The 23075-nt window shown below is 38.7% G+C and overlaps 1 protein-coding gene across 18 annotated transcripts in view; it reads left to right on the forward strand.

Moving 5' to 3' along the window:
- Nucleotides 1–23075, forward strand: part of MYBPC1 (myosin binding protein C1) — a 98893-nt gene that overhangs the window by 64020 nt on the left and 11798 nt on the right. For 9 of the 18 annotated variants that reach the window (XM_015152592.3, XM_028829806.2, XM_028829801.2 and 6 more), the window contains 8 exons: nucleotides 8229–8388; nucleotides 9711–9815; nucleotides 11074–11262; nucleotides 12150–12284; nucleotides 15464–15517; nucleotides 16465–16632; nucleotides 19089–19177; nucleotides 22119–22314. In XM_015152592.3, the coding sequence (XP_015008078.1) occupies nucleotides 8229–8388; nucleotides 9711–9815; nucleotides 11074–11262; nucleotides 12150–12284; nucleotides 15464–15517; nucleotides 16465–16632; nucleotides 19089–19177; nucleotides 22119–22314 (1096 nt within the window). The remainder of the gene's footprint in view (nucleotides 1–8228; nucleotides 8389–9710; nucleotides 9816–11073; nucleotides 11263–12149; nucleotides 12285–15463; nucleotides 15518–16464; nucleotides 16633–19088; nucleotides 19178–22118; nucleotides 22315–23075) is intronic. The other 9 variants (XM_015152583.3, XM_077954811.1, XM_015152582.3 and 6 more) reach the window with 1 other exon arrangement.

Consider the following 23075-nt stretch of genomic DNA (forward strand, 5'->3'; position numbering starts at 1 on the left):
AAAAATTTGAAAATCAGTTAATGTAATCCACCACATCAACAGGCTACAGGAGAAAAATAACATGATTATGTCAATAGAAGCAGAAAGAATCTTTGACAAAATGCATGAAGAAAACTCTCAGCAAAATAAAAATAGAGGGAAATTTCTTCAATTTGATTTTTAAAAATCTACCAAAAAAAAAAAAACACCCAACAGCCAAAGTTACACTTAACAGTGAGAAACTTGACGCTTTCCTACCAAGATCAGAAATAAGGCAAGAGTGTCCTCCTCTCACCACTGCTTTTTAACATCGTACTGGAAGGCTTAGCTAATGCAATAAAAGGAAAAAAAAAAGTATACAAATTGGGAAAGAAGAAATAAAATGGTCTTTGTTCACAGATGACATGGTTGTCTGTGTAGAAAATCTAAAAGAATTGATACAAAAACTCCTGAAACTAATACTTTATAGCAAAGTTCCAGGATAATACAATGTTCCCATACAAAAGCCAATTGTTTTCCTTTATACCAGCAATAAACAAGTGGAATATAAAATTAAAGACATATTACCATTTATATTCATATCCCCCAAAATGAAACACTTAGGTATAAATCCAATCGGTACAAAATCTATATGAGGAAAACTGTAAAACTCTGATGAAAGAAATCAAAGAAAAAATAAATAAATGAAGAGATACTCCATGTTCATGGATAGGAAGATGCAATATTGTCAAGATGTCCCAACTTAATCTAGAGACTCAATGCAATTCCAGTCAAAATCCAAGCATGTTATTCTGTGGATATGAACAAATGGATTCTGAATTTTATATGCAGAGACAAAACTCCCAGAATAGCCAACTCAATATTGAAGGATAAGAACAAACTCAGAAGACTGATAATACCCAATTTAATGACTTACTATAAAGCTTCCATAATCAAGACAGCATGGTATTGACAAAAGAACATAAAACTTGATCAGTGGAACAGAATAGAAAGCCCAGAAATAGACCCACATAAATATAGTCAACTGGTCTTTGACAAAGGAGCAAAGGCAATACAATGAAGCAAAGGTAGTCTTTTCAACAAATAATGCTGGAACAACTGACAATGAATGCAAACACAGTCTTTATATCCTTCACAAGAATTAACTCAAAGTGGATCATATACCCAAATGTAAAATGTAAAACTATAAAACTCCTGGAACATAACATAGGTGAAAACCTAGATGACCTTGGTTATGGTGATGATCCTTTAGATACAACACTAAAGGCACAATTAGTGGAAAATACATTTGATAAGCTGGACTTCATTAAAATTAAAAACATCTGCTCTGCAAAAGACAACGTCAAGAGAATGAGAAGCGAAGCCATAGATCAGAGAAGATAGCTACAGAAGACACATCTGATAAAGAATCATTACATAAAATATACAAAGAACTCTTAAAACTCAACAATAAAAGAATGAACAACCTGATTGAAAAATGGGCAAAGAGCTGAAAAAACACCTTTCACCAAAGAAGATATATAGATGACAAGTAAGCATATGAAAAGATGTTCAATGTCTCATGTTATTAGGGTATTACAAATTAAAACAACAATGTCATTCACGCATTAGAATGGCCAAAATTCAAAACATTGAGAACATAAAATGCTTGGAAGGATGTGGAGCAACAGGAACTCTCATTCCTTGCTGATGGGAATGCAAAATGGCACAGTTATTTTGGGAGACAGTTTGACAGTTTATTACAAAACTAAACACACTCTTACCATACAATTCAACAATTGTGTTCCTTGATATTTACTCAGATGAGTTGAAAACTTATGCCCCCACAAAACCCTGCACACAAGTGTTTACAGCAGCTTTTTTCATAATTGCCAAAACCTAGAAGCAACCAAGATATCCTTCAGTAGGTGAATGAATTCATAAACTATAGTACATCCAGACAATGGAATATTATTCAGCACTAAAAAGCAATAAGCTACTAAGCCAAGAAAGACATGAAGGAGCCTTAAATAGATATTACTAAGTGAAAGAAGGCTGTCAGAAAAGGTTACATACTGCCTAATTCCAGCTATAGGACATTCTGGAGAAAGCAAAATTATGTAGGTGGTAAAAAGATGAGTGGTTGCCAGGGGCTGGGGGGAAGACAGGGATGAACAGGTGAAGCATGGAGAATTTTTAGGGCAGTGAAACTATTCTGTATGATACTGTAATTGTGCATACATGTCATACGTTTGTCAAAACCCATAGAATGTGCAATGCCAAAAGTGAACTCTAATGAAAACTGTGAAATTTGGGTGATGATAATGTATCAACATGGATTCATCAATTGTAACAAATGTACCACCATGGTGCAGGATGTTAATAGTCGGAGAGGTTGTGCATGTGTGGGGACATGTGATAGATGGAAACTCTCTACACTTTCCACTCCATTTTGTTGTGAATCTAAAATTGCTCTAAAAAATTAAGTTTATTAATGAAAACAAAAGAAAATTGGAGAAGGAGTATTTCCTCCTCTTCCATTTTCTGGAAACAAAAAAAAGAGTATCATTGAACTGTGGAGAACTTTAAGCGGTCAAATATATGTCCCCAAAGACAGGACAGAACTGGAGTTCCCCAAGGAGAAGGAAAAAAAATATTTAATTAACGATGGCCACAAAGTTTCCAAATTTAGTAAAAACTATGAACTTACAGGTGCAAGAAGCTCAATAAACCCTAAGCACGGCCGGGCGCGGTGGCTCAAGCCTGTAATCCCAGCACTTTGGGAGGCCGAGGCGGGTGGATCACGAGGTCGGGAGATCGAGACTATCCTGGCTAACATGGTGAAACCCCGTCTCTACTAAAAAAAATACAAAAAACTAGCCGGGCGTGGTGGCGGGCGCCTGTAGTCTCAGCTACTTGGGAGGCTGAGGCGGGAGAATGGCGTGAACCCGGGAGGCGGAGCTTGCAGTGAGCCGAGATCACGCCACTGCACTCCAGCCTGGGAGACACAGCGAGACTCCGTCTCAAAAAAAAAAAAACAAAAAAAAAACCCTAAGCACAAGAAGCATTAAGAAAACTACACCAAGATCCATCACAATCAAACTGCTCAAAACCAGTGATGAAGAAAAATATTAAAAGCAGATAGAGGAAAATGTCATATTAAGTAAAGAGAAACAAAGGCAAGGATGGCGTATTTCTCTGGAAGCATGGCCAGTGAGAAAACAGGAGCAACATCTTTAAAGAACTGAAAAAAAAAAAAACAAAAAAAACCTGTCAACCTAGGATTCTATACTCAGTAGAAATAAATTTAAGAAATGAAGGCAAAGTAAAATTATTTTCACATATACAAGAATTGAGAGAATTCATCACCAGCTGAACTGCGCTACAAGAAATGTTAGAGGGAATCCTTAAAGTTAGAAGGTAAGTGATGCCAGCTGGAAATATTTTCACAAAAGAACAAAGAGAGCACCAGAAATAGTAACTACATGGATAAACATGGAAGATTTTTTCTTAATATTTAAGTATTTTAAAAAGAAAACTGTTTAAACAAAAATTATGACAATGCATTATAGGGTTTATAACATAAGTATACATGAAATTTGTAACAACAAATATACAAGTTCAGTAGGGAAGAAATAGAAGTAAGAATTAGTAAAGGTAAAAAGGGAAGTGTACTACTATAAATTTCTTCTACAGATACATCTTGGCTTATGATGGAGTTGCACCAGATAAACCCATAGTAAGTTGAAAATATCATAAGTTGAAAAAGCAGCTGGGCGCAGTGGCTCACTTCTGTAATCCCAGCACCTTGGGAGGCAGAAGTGGGCAGATCACCTGAGGCCAGGAGTTCAAGACCAGCCTGACCAACATGGTGAAACCCCGTCTCTACCAAAAATACAAAAAATTAGCCAGGTGTGGTGGTGCACACCTGTAGTCCCAGCTACTTGGGAGGCTGAAGTGGGAGAATTCTTGAACCCTGGATGCAGAGGTTGCAGTGAGCCACTGCAGCCTGAGTGACAGAGCAAGGCCTTGTCTCAAAAAGAAAAAAAGGCATTTAATACACCTAACCTACTGAACATCATAGCTTAGCCTAGCCCACCTAAACATGCTCAGAACACTTACATTAGCCTACAGTTGGACAAATCTTCTGGCAACACAGTACACTATGGAGATCAGTTGTTCACCATCATGGCTATATGGGCTAACTGGGAGCTGAGGCTCGCTGCTGCCACCCACTATCACGAGAGAGTATCATACTGCATATTGCTAGCCTGGGAAAAGAACAATATTCAGAATTCAAAGTATAATTTCTGCTGAATGCATATTGCTTTCATACCATCATAAAGTTGAAAAATTGTATGTTAAAACCATCGTAAGTCAGGGACTGTTTGTAATATATACATGAAGTGTCATATCACTTGAAGGTAGATTGTGAAAAGTTAAAGAGGTTTGCTATAAACCCTAAAGAAGCCACTAAAATAATAAAACAAAGAGTTATAGCTAATAAATCAACAAAGGAAATAAAATGGAATCATAAAAATATTTAACCCAAAAGAAGGCAGAAAAAGAAGCACAAAGAACAGATGGGACAAGCTGAAAATAAATGGCAAGAAGAGGGAATTGCAAGGAGAAATCGAGGAATTTAAGACTTCAATATTCTTCTCTCAATAGTTAATAGAACAAGAAGACAGAAAATCAGTAAGGTTTAGAAGACTTGAACAATACCACCAGCCATTTTGAACTGATTGTCATTTATAGAACTCTCCACTGCACAAAACAAAATGAGTATTATTTTAAACCACACATGGAACATTTAACAAGATAGACCATATTCTGGACCATAAATAATTCTCAATAAATATTAAAGGATTCAAGTCATACAAGGTATGTTTTCTGACCACAATGGAATTAATTAGAAATCAATAATAGATATCTGGAAAAATTCCCAAATATTTGGAACCTAAACAACATATGTCTAAATAATTCATGGATCAAAGACACCATATGGTAAATTAAAAAATATTTATGACACGGCGTGGTGGCTCACACCTGTAGTCCCAGCACTTTGGGAGGCCGAGGCAGGCAGATCACTTGAGGTCAGGAGTTCAAGACCAGCGTGGCCAACATGGTGAAACCCTGTCTCTACTAAAAATACAAAAAAATTAGCCAGGCATTGTGGTGTGTGCCTGTAACGCAAGCTACTCAGGAGGCTGAAGCAGGAGAATTGCTTGAACCCAGGAAGCAGAGGTTGCCGTGAGCTGAGATCATATCACTGCACTCTAGCCTGGGCAACATGGCCAGACTCCATCTCAAAAACAAAAAAGAAAATATTTATGAACACATCACATATTAGACTTGCGGAATACTACTAAATCAGTACTAAATTTCCCTATAACAATTAAAGAAAAGAAATTTGTAATTAAAAACATTTCACAAAAGAAAATTCAGCTCTAGATCACTTTACTAGACAGTTCTAACAAACATTTAGCAAGAAACAATACCAAATTCTACAAAAACTCTTCCCCAAAATTGAAGAAGAGAGAATAAGAATATTTACCAACTCATTCTTTAAGGCCAGTATTGCCCTTATAGTAAAATCAGACAAAGACATTCCAGGAAGAGCAAACTACAAACCATTATCATTCATGAACATGGATTTTAAAGTTCTAAACAAAAGTTAGCAAATCAAATCCAACAATATATAAAAATAATAATATGTAATATATCATGACAAAGTAGGGTTTATCTCAGGAATCCAAAAGTTGGTTTAATATTTGAAAATCAGTTAATATAAGTCATGATATGAACAAGTAGAAAAAAATACAACCCTCTCAGTAGACACAGCAAAAACATTTGGCAAAATCCAGGATCCATTCCTAATATAAATCTCTCAACAAACCAGGAAGTAAAAAGACCCTCCTCAACATGATAAAAGACACCCACAAAAATTTTACAACTATTATCCTACTTAACAATGCAAAAGTGAATGCTTTTCCTCTAAAATCAGAAAGAAGAGAGATATGCCCACTCTCACTATTTCTATTCACCATCATACTTGAGCTTCTAGCCAGAGCAACCAGACAAGAAAAAGAAATAAAAGACATCCATATTCGAAAGGAAGAAGTAAAACTGTCTTTATTTGCAGATGACATGGTTACCAATGTAAAAAATTCAATGTAATCAACAACAATAAAAAAACTACCAGAACAACAAGTGTTCATAATAGCATTATTTGTAATATCCAAAAGCTGAAAACAACTCAAATATCCATCAACAGGTGAATCAATAAACAAATTTTAATATATTCATACAACAGACTACTTTTTATTCATACAATAAATACTATATTCATACAATAAAAAGAAATACTGATATATACAAAAACATGGATGAATCTTAAAATAATTATGCTAAGTGAAAGAAAGTATACTAAAAAAGTATTTTAATGAGTTTAAAAGAAAAACCAAAACACTTTAAAAATGACAATTCCAAGTCCTGACAAGGATATGGAACAATGAAAGGTACATACATCACTTTTCCAAATTGAATGTACCAGCAAAATGGTACATCCTCTTTGGAAAATCGTTTGGTGGTTTTTAATAAAGTAAATGTATTCTTACTATACAATTCTATGATGCTATGTCTAGTCATTCATCCAAGAAAAATGAAGACATGTCCACACAAAAACCTGTATATGAATGTTTTTAGCAGCTTTGTTCATAATTGTCAAAACCTAGAAACAACCCAAAAGTCCAATTGTACAAACCCACAGTTGGTACATACATGAACTAACTACACATGGAATATACAATGGAATACTACTCAGCAATAAAAAGGAATGTACTAGTTATACATGCAGCAACAAGGAAGGATCTAAAAAGTATCATGCTAAGAAAAAAGCCAGAGGCAAAGGCTACATACTGTTGGATTCAGTTATATGGCATTTGGGAAAAAGGAAAACGAAGGACAGATATTAGACCAGTGGTTCCAGTGGTTCCAGGGTGTAAGGTGTAGTTTAATTGCCAAGGAGCTTGGAGCCACGTTGAAGGTGATGGAAATGGTTTATATCTTGACCGTGGTGGTAACACAAATTTGTCAAAATTCATAAAACTATATTTCTAAAAAGTGTGAATTTTGCTCTATGTAAATTACAGTGTACAAGCAAACCAACAAAACAAAATATAGAAAACTGAAGATGATAGTGTAACGTGAGCCTATATAAACTTTTTTCCTCACATTAAAAAGAAAGGAGATGGATTAGCTTTGGGAGTGAGAAAAATAAAAAATAAAAACAAACAAGAACATCTATTATAATCTTACATTAGAATTTGGCTGATATGAGGAAATTTTGTTCTATTACAAAATAGAAGAATTAGAGAATTATTTCAGGTATTCTTACTGTGATCACAATCTTAGGTTGTTGAAGACTTATGAGTCCTAATACAGACACAAAAGAGTAGAGAGTTTACCTAGTAGTTAGTGGCAAATAACCAGATTCTAAATTACTTTGACCTTCTCTCTTTTTCCTCTTTGTATATTGGCTATTTATTGTCTTATAGAAGATAGCACCTGGGAATCAGAAGAATGTAATCCTGCTTTAAATTTCACGTTTAAGAAAGAAGAAAAAAAAAAGTGAAAAATAGAAGAAAAAGAAAATAAAAGAAAGAAAATATAATAGGAGATTCAACCTCACTCTGTCTTTACTTTGGGAATTAGATGTTTATTCTTTTATATTTTTGCTAGAAGAAGAAAGTGGAAAATTGGCCTTGCAGCCTTCTTCAATCCTTTTCAGTATTTTAAAATTTTCCAAACATCTAAGAAAATGAACAAATCATTATTTACTTGCTGATAGGAGTTTGAGGGTTTCTAATTTCATAGACAGGGCCTCCTCTCCTAGAATGACATTTCTGCACTTGTATTTTTAGCCCTCCAGTTTTCTCTTGGGAAAGTTGGTGGCTAGTGGGCTTTGGGATCAAATCCCAATTCTGCTACTTCCTACCTGTGTGACCTTGAGCAAGATAAGTCTCAGTTTCTTTATGTGTAAGATGGTATAATAACACCTTGTCATTAGAGTTGGGGAAGAATTAAACTGAGAAAATATATAATAGGCATGAACACTATATAGTTACACTATATAGTCTGCCAAATACACTATATAATCTATACAGTCTACACTGTATAGTCTGCTCAATTCCTCAATTTATAAGACACTCTGAAGTAGCCCTTTTTTGTGTGTAAATCATGCCACATTTTGTTTCTCTTCTTCTTAGGCTATTATGGAAGGCAGTGGCCGGATAAGGGCAGAATCTTACCCTGATAGCAGCACTCTGGTCATTGATGTAGCTGAAAGAGATGACTCTGGTGTTTACCACATCAATCTGAAAAACGAAGCTGGAGAGGCACATGCAAGCATCAAGATTAAAGTTGTGGGTAAGTCCTCCAGGTAAACACACTTCTAGAATCAAGTTGACATGTCAAGATTCAGAGTAGACTTTCCTTCTTTGTCCTTCCCTTCCATTTCCTTCCTTTGTCTTTCCTTTGTCTTCTTTTTTTTCTTGCCTAGAGGACTTATCATTGGAGGAAGAATAGCTAAGGTCAGCCATTTGGGGTTGCTGGTCATTAGCTCTCCAAAGTCATATTCCCTTTTGGTGCCCTTTAAACATCACTGAAACACAGTTGCTAAATAACTTCTCACATCACAATCATTACAGAGGGATAAGCTCTGCCTTGGTCCTTAGACAACTATCTAAGTGCATTTTTCCTAAGCCCAAAACTGAGTAAAATGAGTCTAGCAGATTACTACTGTTCCAAGGTCTGATGCTCTTCTCTTCTCACTTTAGTTTCTCCTTAAATGACATATTTCAAATTGACCAAAAACTAAGGTCATTTTTATCAGACACCAAACTATACTTACAAGATACTGTGACTTGCCATTTCTGACTTGGATTTCTACCAGCCAACATCTTGAGTCTTGTAAAACTCCTTGATTCAGTTCTGCTGGAAGTTCACTTTGTAGTTAAAAACAACTACAACTACCACAACAACCATATTCAACATTTAGACAATAGTTTCTTGGTTAACATTTTTCAAGGCAAGGAATGAGAGTTTTGGGTTTCACATGGGGCTTATTCTGTAATGCTGGGACACTGGTTTGAGATATCATTATTTTTATTTGGGGTGAGGGGTGGGCTTATCTTCCCTTATCCCATATTGAACACAAAGTTTTGCCCAAATTAGTTACTAACTTGTATTAGTCTGTTTTCACGTTGCTGATAAAGGCCTACTAGAGACTGGGTAATTTATAAAGAAAAAGAGGTCTAATGGACTTAACAGTTCCTTGTAGCAGGGAAAGCCTCACAATCATGGTGGAAGGTGAAAGCCATGTCTTACATGGCAGCAGGCAAGAGAGAGAGAATGAAAACCAAGCCAAAGGGGTTTCCCCTTATAAAACCATCAGATCCCTTGAGACTTACTCACTACCATGAGAACAGTATGTGGGAAACTGCCCCGATGATTCAATTCTCTCCCTCCAGGTCCCTCCCAAAACATGTGGGAATTATGGGAGCTACAATTCAAGATGAGATTTGGATGGGGACATGGCCAAACCATATCATAAGCATAATTCAATAAACATGGAAAAGTCTCGGAAATAACAGTTTCTATGATTATCACCAAGAAACGTATTTTCCTATTAACTTTTTTTCTACTCCCTCTTCCTTATTTTACTTTATCCTATTTTTTGTCTGCCACAGACCTCCCTGATCCTCCAGTGGCACCAACTGTGACAGAGGTGGGAGATGACTGGTGTATCATGAAGTGGGAGCCTCCTGCCTACGATGGAGGGTCTCCAATCCTAGGTAACTGCCTGTTGGTTAGTCTGTGTAACTGCCAGTACAGTTGTGTCCTCTTTACCCATCTTAGTACACAGCACATTTTAAAATATTGCTTTTAGAAGAAAACCTATTTTACTGTGACTTTATGCATTCAAAATGAAATATATATGTTGAGATGCTCTGTAATTACTCGAGATTTAAATAACTCTGATGAATATCCTCTGATTGCCGGTTTTCTTTTCTGTTTGACATTTATACACACTAATTTTGCGGCAACTATAAGGCTAACTTCCACTATCCTAGCCAGTGAATGTCTGATTCTACATGATTTTGTCTATAAAGAAATGTCTTTTAGAATTAAATAATTAGGCTGAGCGTGGTGGCTCATACCTGTAATCCCAGCACTTTGGGAGGCCTAGGCGGGTGGATCACTTGAAGCCAGGAATTCAAGACCAGTCTGGCCAACATGGTAAAACCCCACCTCTATTAAAAATACAAAAATTAGCTGGGCATGGTGGTGCACGCCTGTGGTCCCAGCTACTCGCTACTCCGGAGGCTGAGCCCGGGGGCGTGAAGGTTGCAGTGAGCCAAGATCACACCACTGCCCTCCAGCCTGGGCAACAGAGTGACACTCTGTCAAAAAAAAAAAAAAAAAAAAAAAGAAAGCAAGAAAGAAAGAAAGAAAGGAGAGAAAGAAAGAGAGAGAGAGAGAGAAAGGAAGGAAGGAAGGAAGGGAGGGAGGGAGGGAGGAAGGAAGGAAGGAGAGAAAGAAAGGAAAGAAAGAAAGAAAAAGAAAGAAAGAAAGAAAGAAGAGAAAAGAAAGAAAGAAAAAGAAAGAAAGAAAGAAAAAAGATGTAAATGCTTAGAAGCATTTGCTTCCCCTATGCCATGAGAAGTTTTTCTCTTTGCTAACAATGAGACTCACGAAACTGGTCACTTCCCCCTTCTTATCTTCCTTGCTGGGACTCAGAGTCAACTACATTGTCTCTGATTATATAGGTCACCTACAGTGACTAAGTTGCTATGGTTGACTTATGTGTGATCCATTTTTCTTTTCTTTATAGTACAATTTTAATTTCTTAGTCCCATTATTTTCATCTATATTTTATATTAATATTTATATTCTCTTGGAATAAGGTAGGTTAAAAATATTTACATACACGTATGACTATTTCACATAGATTGATGACAAAATGCAAAATTTTAAGGACTTCTAATATCTGACAAAGTTTATTTTCAGAGACCAAGGAAAAACCTGAGTTTTCATTTTGTGTACCTGCAGGATATTTTATTGAGAGGAAGAAGAAACAAAGCTCCAGGTGGATGAGGCTGAATTTTGATCTCTGCAAAGAAACAACTTTTGAGCCCAAGAAGATGATTGAAGGTGTGGCCTATGAGGTCCGCATCTTTGCAGTCAATGCCATCGGCATCTCCAAGCCCAGTATGCCCTCCAGGCCTTTTGTTCCTTTGGGTAAGTCAAGAGAGATGAGTCTTTGTCATGAGCATCATTGCCCCAGAGTATGACTGCTTTCTCTCTGATCCCTAGCTGGAACAGGCCTGGACACTTCTTAGACTGGTAGGTGGCAGGAGCTTGAAACAGTTAGGGACAATTTTGTGTGTCTAAGAAATTAAAAAGTAGGTTAGGTTAAGTTGAATAGCTTCATAACATAGGTCCTGAAATTCATTACCATAATTCCATTGCCAACTGTGGGTGGCTCTGGTTGCCATTCCCCACTGAAAGCATGTTGCTGAGTCCATGGACATATGACTACCCTCCATTTGCCCTTCTGAAGGTATTAGCCTATTAATATAACCCAGCTTATTGCAAACAACTATCACTGAAACAAATTGAGGTCAGTTCAACAGGCTACACTTGGAAACTGGTTTCTTTGCTTTACGGTCACACCTTAAATGTTATCTATTAAATCAAAAAAGTTAGTTCAGTGAAGGCAAAAAAAAAAAAAAAGACATCTCCATTATTTTATGGCAATGAGGTATTTTTTTCAATGGAAAGAAAATGTAATACAAGAGTTTGCACTTAGAAATTAGAGAGCAATGGGAAAATTACTCTAGATCATTAGATCCCGAACCTTGCCTTCTTCAACTTCCTTGGGCCTCCCAGCTTCCCACACCAGCTTCTCAATTTGGAAAAAACACATGACAGCATTTCCAAAGTTCTCACATTGATTAGATCTTTGCCTTGCACACAACCACGCTCAAGGTGTCTTAATTGAATTTCATTAAGATGTAGGGCTTTTGTGTCTATTTGTATTTGTGTCCCCATTGATTTTATCACAGTTCCTGCACTATAGCTGTGTAGTAAATACTTTATTCTTTTCTGTCTCTTTTATCTTTAAGCTGTAACAAGCCCTCCTACTCTTCTGGCTGTGGACTCTGTCACTGACACGACTGTCACGATGAAGTGGCGTCCCCCAGACCAGATTGGTGCAGCAGGTTTAGATGGCTATGTGCTAGAGTATTGCTTTGAAGGATGTAAGTACAACCAGTAGATAAAACAAATACTGTCATCAATAGGTGAGATATGTCCCTTCCCTTTCTTTTGTCTCTCTTTGTTGAGAATGCATCACCTTCCTACAAAAATAAGATCAAGCCAAATGTCATCCTTCTGAGATGTATACAAACTAAGCCCTTTTTTAGTACTCGGTGCTTATAAATTGGTATCTCAAAAATACCTTGACTAGGCTGCCAGATTGGACACCATAATTGAACTAAGACATGGGAGGAAGAGATTGTAACAAAACTTTGGGGACTTCCACTTCTTAAACTGGCGGAATTGAATTGCACCACAGCAATATAAAAGTCTAGTTATGATGAAGCTAGTTGGAAATTCTAAAACCTACACTGAGCCGAAGTTAACTATCAAAAGATTGGCCTATTTTGGGTAATAAAGGGAGACTACGTATTTATCTAGTGATCATCACCTGCCTTCATCTAAAAATAAGATGAATTAAGAACCACTCTTAGTTTTAAAGGAAGCAGCGTTAAATCCTTGAGCATATAAGAAATAAGTTCAATATGTAGCAGCAAGTTATCTCAGGAGTTGGGGATATAAAAATGTAATCAGTTTAATTTAGGAGGGGAAGAGAAACAAGGCCATAAATTTTTTAAATCACTGATAGAAATAATAGCAAAAGAAAAAATGACAGAAGAAAGTATGGGCCAGAATTACCTGAAAACTAAAAGAATGTGAAACTTATCAAAATCCCGTTGTGTTTCTTGGTTTCTTATTTGCCATAACTAGAAAGGGATGACATTTGAAAATGGCTCTGGACTTGGTCTCCATTCTAGATGATGGTAGGTAAAGAATCACCCAGGAAACTTATTCAAATTCCACAAACAATAGCCCAAGACTTCACCTCCAAGAAAACTCTTTGGACACCAAACTTTAACATAGATCCTCCAAATGAAGGAAGGAGGTTACGAAGCACATTCAGGAAATCAGGAATGTGAACGCAAGTGCACCTCCCCTGGAGGAAACTTACTATGGAGAAGAAACTTCCTATGAAGAGAAAACTACTGAAAAAGAAATCCCAGGTGCCTGGATTGGGACACCTGTGGAAATGCTCACCTCTGTTCTGGAGGGAAGAAGAGGAGAGGGACAATGAAGTACCCTGATACCCCTCAATCCCTCTTGCGCCTGCTCCACACACAGAGTCCTATGATTGGTTTTTCCAGGATTTAAAAAGCCACTAACCAAAAGCAGTGGAAACGTGGTCAGAAACTTCCCAGGGTTAACCCAGCAAGGGAAGGGGTAGCGTCACTAATGCAACAAGTAAATTCTTGAGCACTTCAGTTTATTCCTCTTCCATCCCCCCGCCCCATTTTAAAAAGTCATGAGCACTCCATTCTGCTTTTTATATTGTCCAGCCAGCAGAATATCCCAATCTTATGTGAGATGTGGCCTTTGAGCATAAACCTTTTGTGTATGTATGAATCGAGCAAATTCTTTACTCTTTTCTTTCTGATAGGTTTAAAAAGTAAGAAGATACAGCAAAATGATAGATGGCTGTCATTTTGATGTTACCCACCTTAGATAAAATACAATGAAGTGTATTTTACATAATTTTGCGTGTGGTCTGTGTAGATACATATGTATACCCGTAAATACATATGTATATGTACACAGTCATGTATATATTTTGCTGAGTAATGTTTTGGAATTAGCTTTCTATGGGAGTTCTCTCACAACGTGTATCTCTTTCTCTTTGCAGTCTTTTCTTATTTTCTTTATGTGGCTGCCGACTCTTCATTCTCTTTTAATGGCTATTGTCCTCCAGACTAATTTTCTATAGTGTTTAATGCTTTTAGAGACGTCAGGTTCTATTCTGTAAGAGAATTCTTCGTTTTATAAGATCGTGTGTTGTTTTGGACTCTGCCTTTCTCTCGTTTTTGTTTTGTTATTATTTTTTTAATGCCTGCAATATTTTACTCTTCTTTGTTTTCTTTCTGCACTCAAGTTTGTTCTTTCCTTTCTTAAAACTTCTCCTCACGTGTTAAATAACTTACAAATTCCTTGCCCATCCCCTGGGATGCCATCTTCTTTGTCTGTGTTTCCCCAATTAAAGTGGTTCCAATGTGAAGAGATGGACTGCTTTTGTTCCCCCTCTGGTCTTGTTTTGTCCTGTTTTCTCTTGAAAGTGTCTCTTTTACTAGTTCTTCACTCTTCTGTGCATGTTTTCTGAGTCTCTTATTTTCACTTTCTCATCCACTGTCTCTTGACTCTGAAAATACCAACCTGGAAGCTCCCAAGCAGACCATTTGTTTAAAGATGGTCTCTTTTTCAAAGACATAAGGAATTTTTATTCTCCACATGCCTTCCTAGCTGCCAGGATATTCTAGCTGCCTGCCCTTCTCCTTGATAATCCTGGTAGGGTTAGAACAAGAGAGAGGCAAAGTTTCCAATGGACAGCCAGTCCAGCCCCTGATGCCCCCACTCCTCTCCTGATACCGAGAAAGTCATCATCTCAAACCAGTGGGGTATGCCCAAGACCACCCTGTGAGTCACCCATGTGGGATGCAGGGACCCAGGCAGGCTCAATTTGTTTTCTTGACAGAGTTCATTGTCATGGGAACATGACAATGTTCCCTCTTTAGCTGCTGGGGCAGCCTCCAATTCTATTCAGAACTTGGGCCCTGGTAAAACAGGGCTGGCCTTATCCCAAGGGCCTGCACTCCCAGTCTTGAATGAGGGAGCCCCACTGTGGGAGCACTGTGTTTCCTGGGGACCCAAGAGAATCCTCCCCCGATGGGGTGGCAGAGACAGGAACAAGGATAGACTGTCTCACTGTGCGCTGCTCCTCTGCAGATTCCAGGACCTGCTCCTCTGTTTTCTTCAGGGTCTTGCTTTGTTCTTCTCTATCTCTTCTCACTGCTGGAGGTATCCCAGCCTCCTTTCTCCTCTACTCTTTTCTTTTCTCTCCTCTTCTCTGTGGCAGGTGCCTCAGGACAGAAGCCACAGTCTGCACAGAGCAGGCTGTGCTCTCCTGAGGAACCCCCCTAACACCGTTTGGTCTCTTCCGTCACTGCTCTGAGAACAAATCTCTTTGCACACTTTGCATACTTTACTAACAGAGAATGCTGACTGCTGATACGATATTCTTCTGGTGTGAAAGTGGGTGTCTTTAATTAATTTTAATGACGGATTCTCAAAGGTACGTCAGCAAAACAGTCTGATGAAAATGGGGAGGCTGCGTATGATCTGCCAGGTAAAGTATTCCATGAAGCTCTCAAATTTTCTTACTATATTATAATGTTTCTGGGAATATTGAATGACCAAGCATGAAGTATACTCACCATACACACACACACACACACACACACACACACACACACACACACACAGAGAGAGAGAGACACACACAGATCCTTAGAGTTGGGGGAGAGGGAGCAGTGAGTTAATAATGTGGGGTCAAAGTCCTCTTTCTTCCTGTGGGCAAAATGCATACTAACTTTTAGATGCTGAAACATTTGTAAGGCCTGAATGCGGGGTTAAAATTCTCTTGTACACAAGCTGCCAAAAACTTTTTAAAATTCAATTTTGGTTGCAAGGTTAGAATTTTACCAACTCCTTATGAGGTATCAGCCCATGAACTGTGTTTTGTCTTTGTGATACAAGCTTTTTCTCTTCATCAATGTGAGTAAATATGATCAGGTTCTCTATACCCAAGTTAGTGTCTTACAACAGTAAATCAACCAAGATAAAAATGTATGATATGACTATAAAGGTCAGTGTCTCTCATTCATAAAGATAGCCTTTTCCTGTTTTTCTGAACTTTAATGTGTATAGATGGCTAGCAATCATGATTGCATGAATCATTATAAAACCAAATTGGAATAAAACTGTTACAAACTTCTTATGGACAGTTACTATTATTCAAGATGCCTTCGTGCTGAATAAGAGGTTTTTCAGAAACAGCAGAAGCTTATAGTTTATTTTTCCTATTATTTATGTTAGCTATTTTAGGCTGTTTTTTATTTAATATATGAAAAATGTCCACCCCTGTAGTCGGAGTCCAGACCAAAGTCATAATCTCTCTAAATGATGTATTATTATGAGTAAAATACTAATTTGGAGTTGACTGTAATGGTTAAGATGATTTTTTTTCACTAAACAGCATTCCTCCTTCTTTTCCTCTTCTTTTATGGACTTCAGCTGACAACTGGTTACCTGCAAACAAAGATCTGATCGACAAGACGAAGTTCACCATCACAGATCTGCCGACAGATTCAAAGATCTTTGTGCGTGTGAAGGCTATTAATGCAGCTGGTGCCAGTGAGCCCAAGTACTATTCTCAGCCCATTCTCGTGAAGGAAATCATAGGTAGGTGACAAGGCTTTCAAAATTTAGATTCCATTTTACATTGTTCACTTTTTTTTTCTTCAAACTGACTTTCTTTCTCGAAACCTCCTATTTTGTTGTTACTCCTTTGATATTTTGTTAATGCTTCCTAGTAGTTAGAACTTAACAAAACAGCTCTCTTCAGGCAATATGGGAGATCACCTTCAGGTTTATCTTGGTACTCTGAGGACCAGTTAGTTAACCTCTACTGGTTCCAGGAGCCAACTCTGGCTGGGCTGCCTATTCACAGTGGAGAGAGAGTATGTTAATGCAACCATGCAAACAATCCCTGCAACAACTGTGTGCCTCTAATGAATCTGCAGGGTCAGAACCGTTTTCATAATATTATGAATATATTATTTGTACCTTTCAGTGTTTTGACATCTGCACTGATAGTATAAAAATGAAGATGAGTAAAACTATTGATACCTTGGCATGAAATCAAGTCACTGCCATGGAGTAATACTAGCCAACCTTGCCTTCCTCACCACCATGCACTCAACAGTTGAAACAAAAGGGCCAGTTTTGCCTTAGAGTCTTTCTTTTTTTTTTTTTTTTTTTTATTGAGATGGAGTTTTGCTCTTGTTGCCCAGGCTGGAGTGCAATGGCACAATCTTGGCCACTGCAACCTCTGCCTCCTGGGTTCAAGCAATTCTCCTCCCTCAGCCTCCCAAGTAACTGGGATTATAGGCATGCACCACTATGCCTGGCTAATTTTTTTGGTGTTTTTTAGGAGAGACAGGGTTTCCCTATGTTGGTCAGGCTGGTCTCGAACTCCTGACCTCAAGTGATCCACCTGCCTCAGCCTCCCAAAGTGCTGGGATTACAGGCGTGAGCCACCATGCCTGGCCCTTAGAGTGTTCTTAATGAAGCATAAAAATAATTAATTTTGGCTGAGCATGATGGCTCATGCCTGTAATTTCAGTATTTTGGGAGGCTGAGGCAGGTGGATCACTTAAGCCCAAGAGTTTGAGACCAGGCTGGGGAATATGGCAAAACCACATCTCTACTAAAAATACAAAAATTAGCTGGGTGTGGTGGCACACGCCTGTGGTCCCAGCTAGTCAGGATGCTGAGGTGGGAGAACCGCTTGAAATCAGGAGGCGGAGGCCGCAGTGAGCCAAGATCACGCCACTGTACTTCAGCCTGGGTGACAAAGCAAGACCTTGTCTTGAACAAAACAAAACAAAACAAGAATAAGAATAATAGCTTTCATCAAATCTTGGCTCTTGAGTATGTTTTTTTTCTAGACTTGTGTGACAATGAAATGCAAAGTATGTCTGAACACTTAGACTGCACACTGCAGTACAATGGTTTACCCCAGGAAAAGCACCGTACAACTGAGTTGGAGGATGAATAGGTGACTTTTTTGCATAGAAACTCCACTTTTACTTGAGGAAATAAGTAAGAAGAACCGCTTCATCCCTGTGAGCCTATGAGCCTTCGACTCCCTGCTCCTGATGGATTTGCAGCGACATGCTCTAGTATCTTCATGATGTTTAATTAATGAATATTAATACACAGTGGGCCAGGGTTGCCTATTATGTACTTCACCATAGTCACACAAGGAGAAAGTTACTGTTAAACTCCAACAGAGTCACCTAAATAGCAAGTGCTGGGTGCTAACATTTTTTTTTTTTTTTTTTTTTCTGGTAAGGAAGAATGGACAGTCTTCCCAGCTAATGTAGTGCCTATAGATGTTTTGTGGAATGTTCCCTGGCAAATATACTCACTGTTAGAAACTATGAATAACTAGCTAGATGCGGTGGCTCATGCCTGTAATCCCAGCACTTTGGGAGACTAAGGCGGGTAGATCACCAGAGGTCACAAGTTTGAGACCAGCCTGGCCAACATGGCAAAATCCCATCTCTACTAAAAATACAAAAATTAGCCAGGCGTGGTGGCATGTGCCTGTAGTCTCAGCTACGCGGGAGACTGAGACATGAGAATCGCTTGAACCCAGGAGGTGGAGGTTGCGGTGAGCAATGCCACTGCACTCCAGCCTGGGTGACAGAGACTCTGTCTGAAAAAAAAAAAAAAAAAAAAAAGAGAGAAAGAAACTATGAAAAGTATGCATAGAATGTATAAGGCCCTAAGAGAAAATGTATTTTTCTATAAAGTTGCTTTAGGCTTATTACAACAATGAAAATACAAAGTTGCAATAAAGCCAAGGATATCAGGGATAAATTTTGCTGAGTCAAACTGTTAAAACATCTCTGCTTGAAGAGAAAACAATACAAAACAAAACAAACAAACAAAAACCACACACACATTTTGAACCAGTTACCATACATTGTCTGTTAGTGGCACATCTCAGATTTTATTGCAGTGATATGACCACAAGGGTACTCTGGTGAATATCATGCCATTTTGCTTTTGTAAGGCTATTTTCAGACACCATACTGATTGCAAAATTGTGCTATTTTACCCTCACTCAGAACCTCCAAAGATTCGCATCCCAAGACACCTGAAGCAAACCTATATCCGCAGAGTTGGAGAAGCTGTCAATCTGGTTATACCTTTCCAGGTAAGAGTTCAAAGGTCGCTCTTTTTCTCTTTCCACAGTTGGGTTAGTTTAGGAAGTAGGAAGACGTGCTCTAGCATTTAAGTTCATCATGATTCAGGATTTCCTCAGAGGGAGAGGAGGTAAATAAAGAAAGAAAGAGTGTTGGAGAATGATTAAGCAATCTCCTGCTATCAAAATAGAGAAATCTACAGAAACCATCATAGATTTTCTTTCTGCATGAGACAAATGAGATATAGTCTTGCCTGAAACTCAGGGACTATGGTGGGCAGGGAAGAAACATCAAGGAGATACCAAATGAAGAAATGCTTGAAGATTCTTTTGGTCATATATATTTGTAAAAACCCATGATTTTAAGTGAAGCTCTCAGTGTCACATTCAGGAAAACAGTGTGTGCTTAGTTCCCACGATGACCCCAAACCAAAATAATTTCAATAAGGAGGACAACTGAACTTTGAAATCACGATGACACTAACTGAAATATATGAACAATATTAAATCATTATTTCAGCAAAAGAATCTGTTCTTCACAAAATTCACTAGTCTTCACTTACAATAGTCAATTTTGGTCTTACACAAATACACACACACACCCTGTACCTCCCAACCCTTACTCTCCAGCTCCCTATTCATATGGCACCTCCAGACAGTGCTGTTCAATAGAATTTTCTTCAATGATACCAATGTTCTATATCAGGGCTGTCCAATATGGTAGCCACTAGCCACATGTGGCTATTGAGCACTTGAAATGTGTAACTAGGAACTAGTATGACTGGAGAAATAAATTTTTAATTTTCTTTAATTTTAATTTAAATAGCCACTTGTACCTTGTGGCTATTGTATCAGCCAGACTGGCCTTAGAATGTAGGTCTCTACACACATTTGACACTCATACACACACACACACACGCACACACACACACATGCACACACACACACAGAGAAGTCTGTTCAAACCCAGGCTCCCATGAAACCAAACTAAAGGGATGGCCAATTCAGGCCATCCTCATTGCACTCTGGGCACAAACCTAAGGAGAGGCATTGTGTACTACATACCCCCCGCATGAAATCAGAATGAAAGCCAAGGAGGAAGTGAAGCGGAACACAGCCGAGGAGCAAGCGGGTGACTTGGCAAGGTTCTTCCCACTTTCCTTCTCCTGCAGCATCAAATAAAACCAGAAGTGGCAACAAGGCAGGCACTGGGGACCTAGCCCCAACCCTGCAGTGGGGCTGCTGAATCAGCCCTCAAGTCTCCACACCGTTCCTGCCACCACAGCTAATCCCAGTTCCCAGATCTGGGGGTCTGTGTGTTCAACTTCTGTCCCTGAGTCTGAGAGAGAAAAAAAATCATGAGAACAAGTTCCCCATAGATCTGGCATCCCAGAGACTGTTCAGCCCCCAGGAAGGGAGATGAGACCAAAATGTGATGTTAGTATATTTGTGTAATCTCTAGAGTTCCCAAACATTTTCTCATTTGATCCTCAGAAACACCCTGTGAGGCAGAAAGGCCAGATTTCCTTACCTTGCTTGAGAAGGGAAGAAACTGACAGGGAAGTTAAGTGACTTGCCCAACATCACGCAGAAAGTCAATGGTAGGGCCAAGAACAGAGTCCGTGGCCCCGTGACTTAATTCAGTGGTTTTTTTCACTTTGTGTATTATTAGAGAACCCACATTTTCCCCTAGTGGCTAAGAGCAAGTTGTACATTTAAGGAAATATAAGCTTCAACTGTCTTTCCCTTTCTTCAACAATGTTGTTTCCTGCTTCCCATGTGTGAGTCTGAGCACCCCCAACCACTCTTCAGGCTCTGAGAGCAGGGGTTTGGTGTGTAGCTCTACATCTCTTATTATAACCTAGCCATGTTCAGAGCCCACAGGAAAGCTGTGCCTTACCTGACAGAATTCATGCTTGGTTCCTGTCTGCCAGGGTGAGCCTGGATGCTCAGATCTTCTAGGAAATTCCTTTGTAATAGAAATGGAAACTCAGGTTCATGAATGGGATTATGATTTCTTATATTCTGCTCTTAAAGAATAGTTTCAACAGCTAGAGGGAACAGAGAGAGAATTCAGATGATAGTGGCCGGGCACGGTGGCTCACGCCTGTAATCCCAGCACTTTGGGAGGCGGAGGTGGGTGAATCACATGAGGTCAGGAGTTCGAGACCAGCCTGGTCAACTTGGTGAAACCCTGTTTCTACTAACAACTACAAAAATTAGACAAGCACGGTGGTGTGCACCTGTAAACCCGGGTACTCGGGAGGCTGAGGCAGGAGAATCCCTTGAACCCAGGAGGTGGAGGTTGCAGTGAGCCAAGATTGTGCCACTGCTCTCCAACTTGGGAAGCAAGAGCCAAACTCCGTCAAAAAAAAAAAATTAGATGATATTAATTACAAAAACTTATGTATTGGACAGAAACTTTCTCAGGAATTCAATCTTTATAACCACTCTTTGAGATAGGTACTACCAATATTCCCGTTGAGGCACAGAAAGCTTAGTAAGTAACTTGCCCAAGGTCACACAGACATTAAGTGGTCAGGAGCCAGATATAGATTCCAGGGCCCCAGAGCCCATGCTCTTAACCATTATCCTGTGTTGTGTAGGCTTTTGGAGCCAACAGACCCAGCTGGGAGACCTGGTTCCAGTGCTTACTTAAATGCAAGGCCTTGGGCAAATTATTTAACTTATCTATCCAAAAAATGAGGATAATGATACTAAGCTTGATGTGAAGATTAAGGGAAATAATCAATGTGATGTACCTAAGGTAGTGCCTTGCACATAAAATGCAGATGACAGCTTTGCTGCTGTAATTGCTCACCACCAGACTAGAAGGGTGGTGTTTTCCAGCCCTGCCTAGAATGGGTTAAGCCATTGTCCTTCTCATAATGCTGAAGAAACATCTTGAGACAATGTGATTTACCCCCTCTACTTTTGCTGTCTTTCTTTTTAGGGAAAACCAAGACCAGAATTAACTTGGAAGAAGGATGGTGTAGAAATTGATAAGAATCAAATAAACATTCGCAACTCTGAGACTGATACAATCATATTTATTAGAAAAGCAGAGAGGAGCCACTCTGGGAAATACGATCTGCAAGTCAAAGTGGACAAATTTGTGGAGACCGCATCAATTGACATCCAGATTGTTGGTAGGTTTAGACGAAGGAGCCAGAACGTTCTGTCAAAGCAGTACAGGGATGAATTGTTCTTGTCCCTAAGGCAAGAGCAGGAGTTTTGTTAGGCTGGCTCTACATAAAACTCTTTTTTTAGATTTGTTTTTTAAAAATAGATAAATTAGGCTGGGCGTGGTAGCTCACACCTGTAATCCCAGCACTTTGGGAGGCCGACGTAGGTGGATCACTTGGGGTCGGGAGTTCAAGACCAGCCTGGCCAACATTGTGAAGCCCTGTCTCTACTAAAAATACGAAAATTAGCTGGGTGTGGTGGCGTGCACCTGTAATCCCAGCTACTCGGGAAACTGAGGCAGGAGAATCACTTGAACCCAGGAGGTGGAAGTTGCGTGAGTTGAGATCAAGCCACTGCACTCTATCTAGCCTGGGTGACAGAGCGAGAGACTGTCTTAAAAAAAAAAAAAAAAAAAAAAAAAAAAAAAGGCAGTAAGATTTGTTACCATTTCAAAATGAATTCTCACCAACTCAAAGGACTAATCATGAGAGATTTAAGGCATATATGTTCAAGAAAATTAATGAATGTACTTTTTAGTGAAATCCTTCTGCACTATTCTACAACCCGGCTCTCTCTTACTCTTAGTTTCTCATCTCCCTGATGGTAAAGTTATTTCTTATGTTGAATTCTTACATTCTAGACATTATAGATTCTAGCTATAGTTTAACATGTTTCTTACTACACCTAAAATTTACTGGTAAAAGTTTTCATGGAGAATGAAGAA

Source organism: Macaca mulatta, chromosome 11, assembly GCF_049350105.2.
Source record: "Macaca mulatta isolate MMU2019108-1 chromosome 11, T2T-MMU8v2.0, whole genome shotgun sequence".
Lineage (NCBI taxonomy): Eukaryota > Metazoa > Chordata > Mammalia > Primates > Cercopithecidae > Macaca > Macaca mulatta.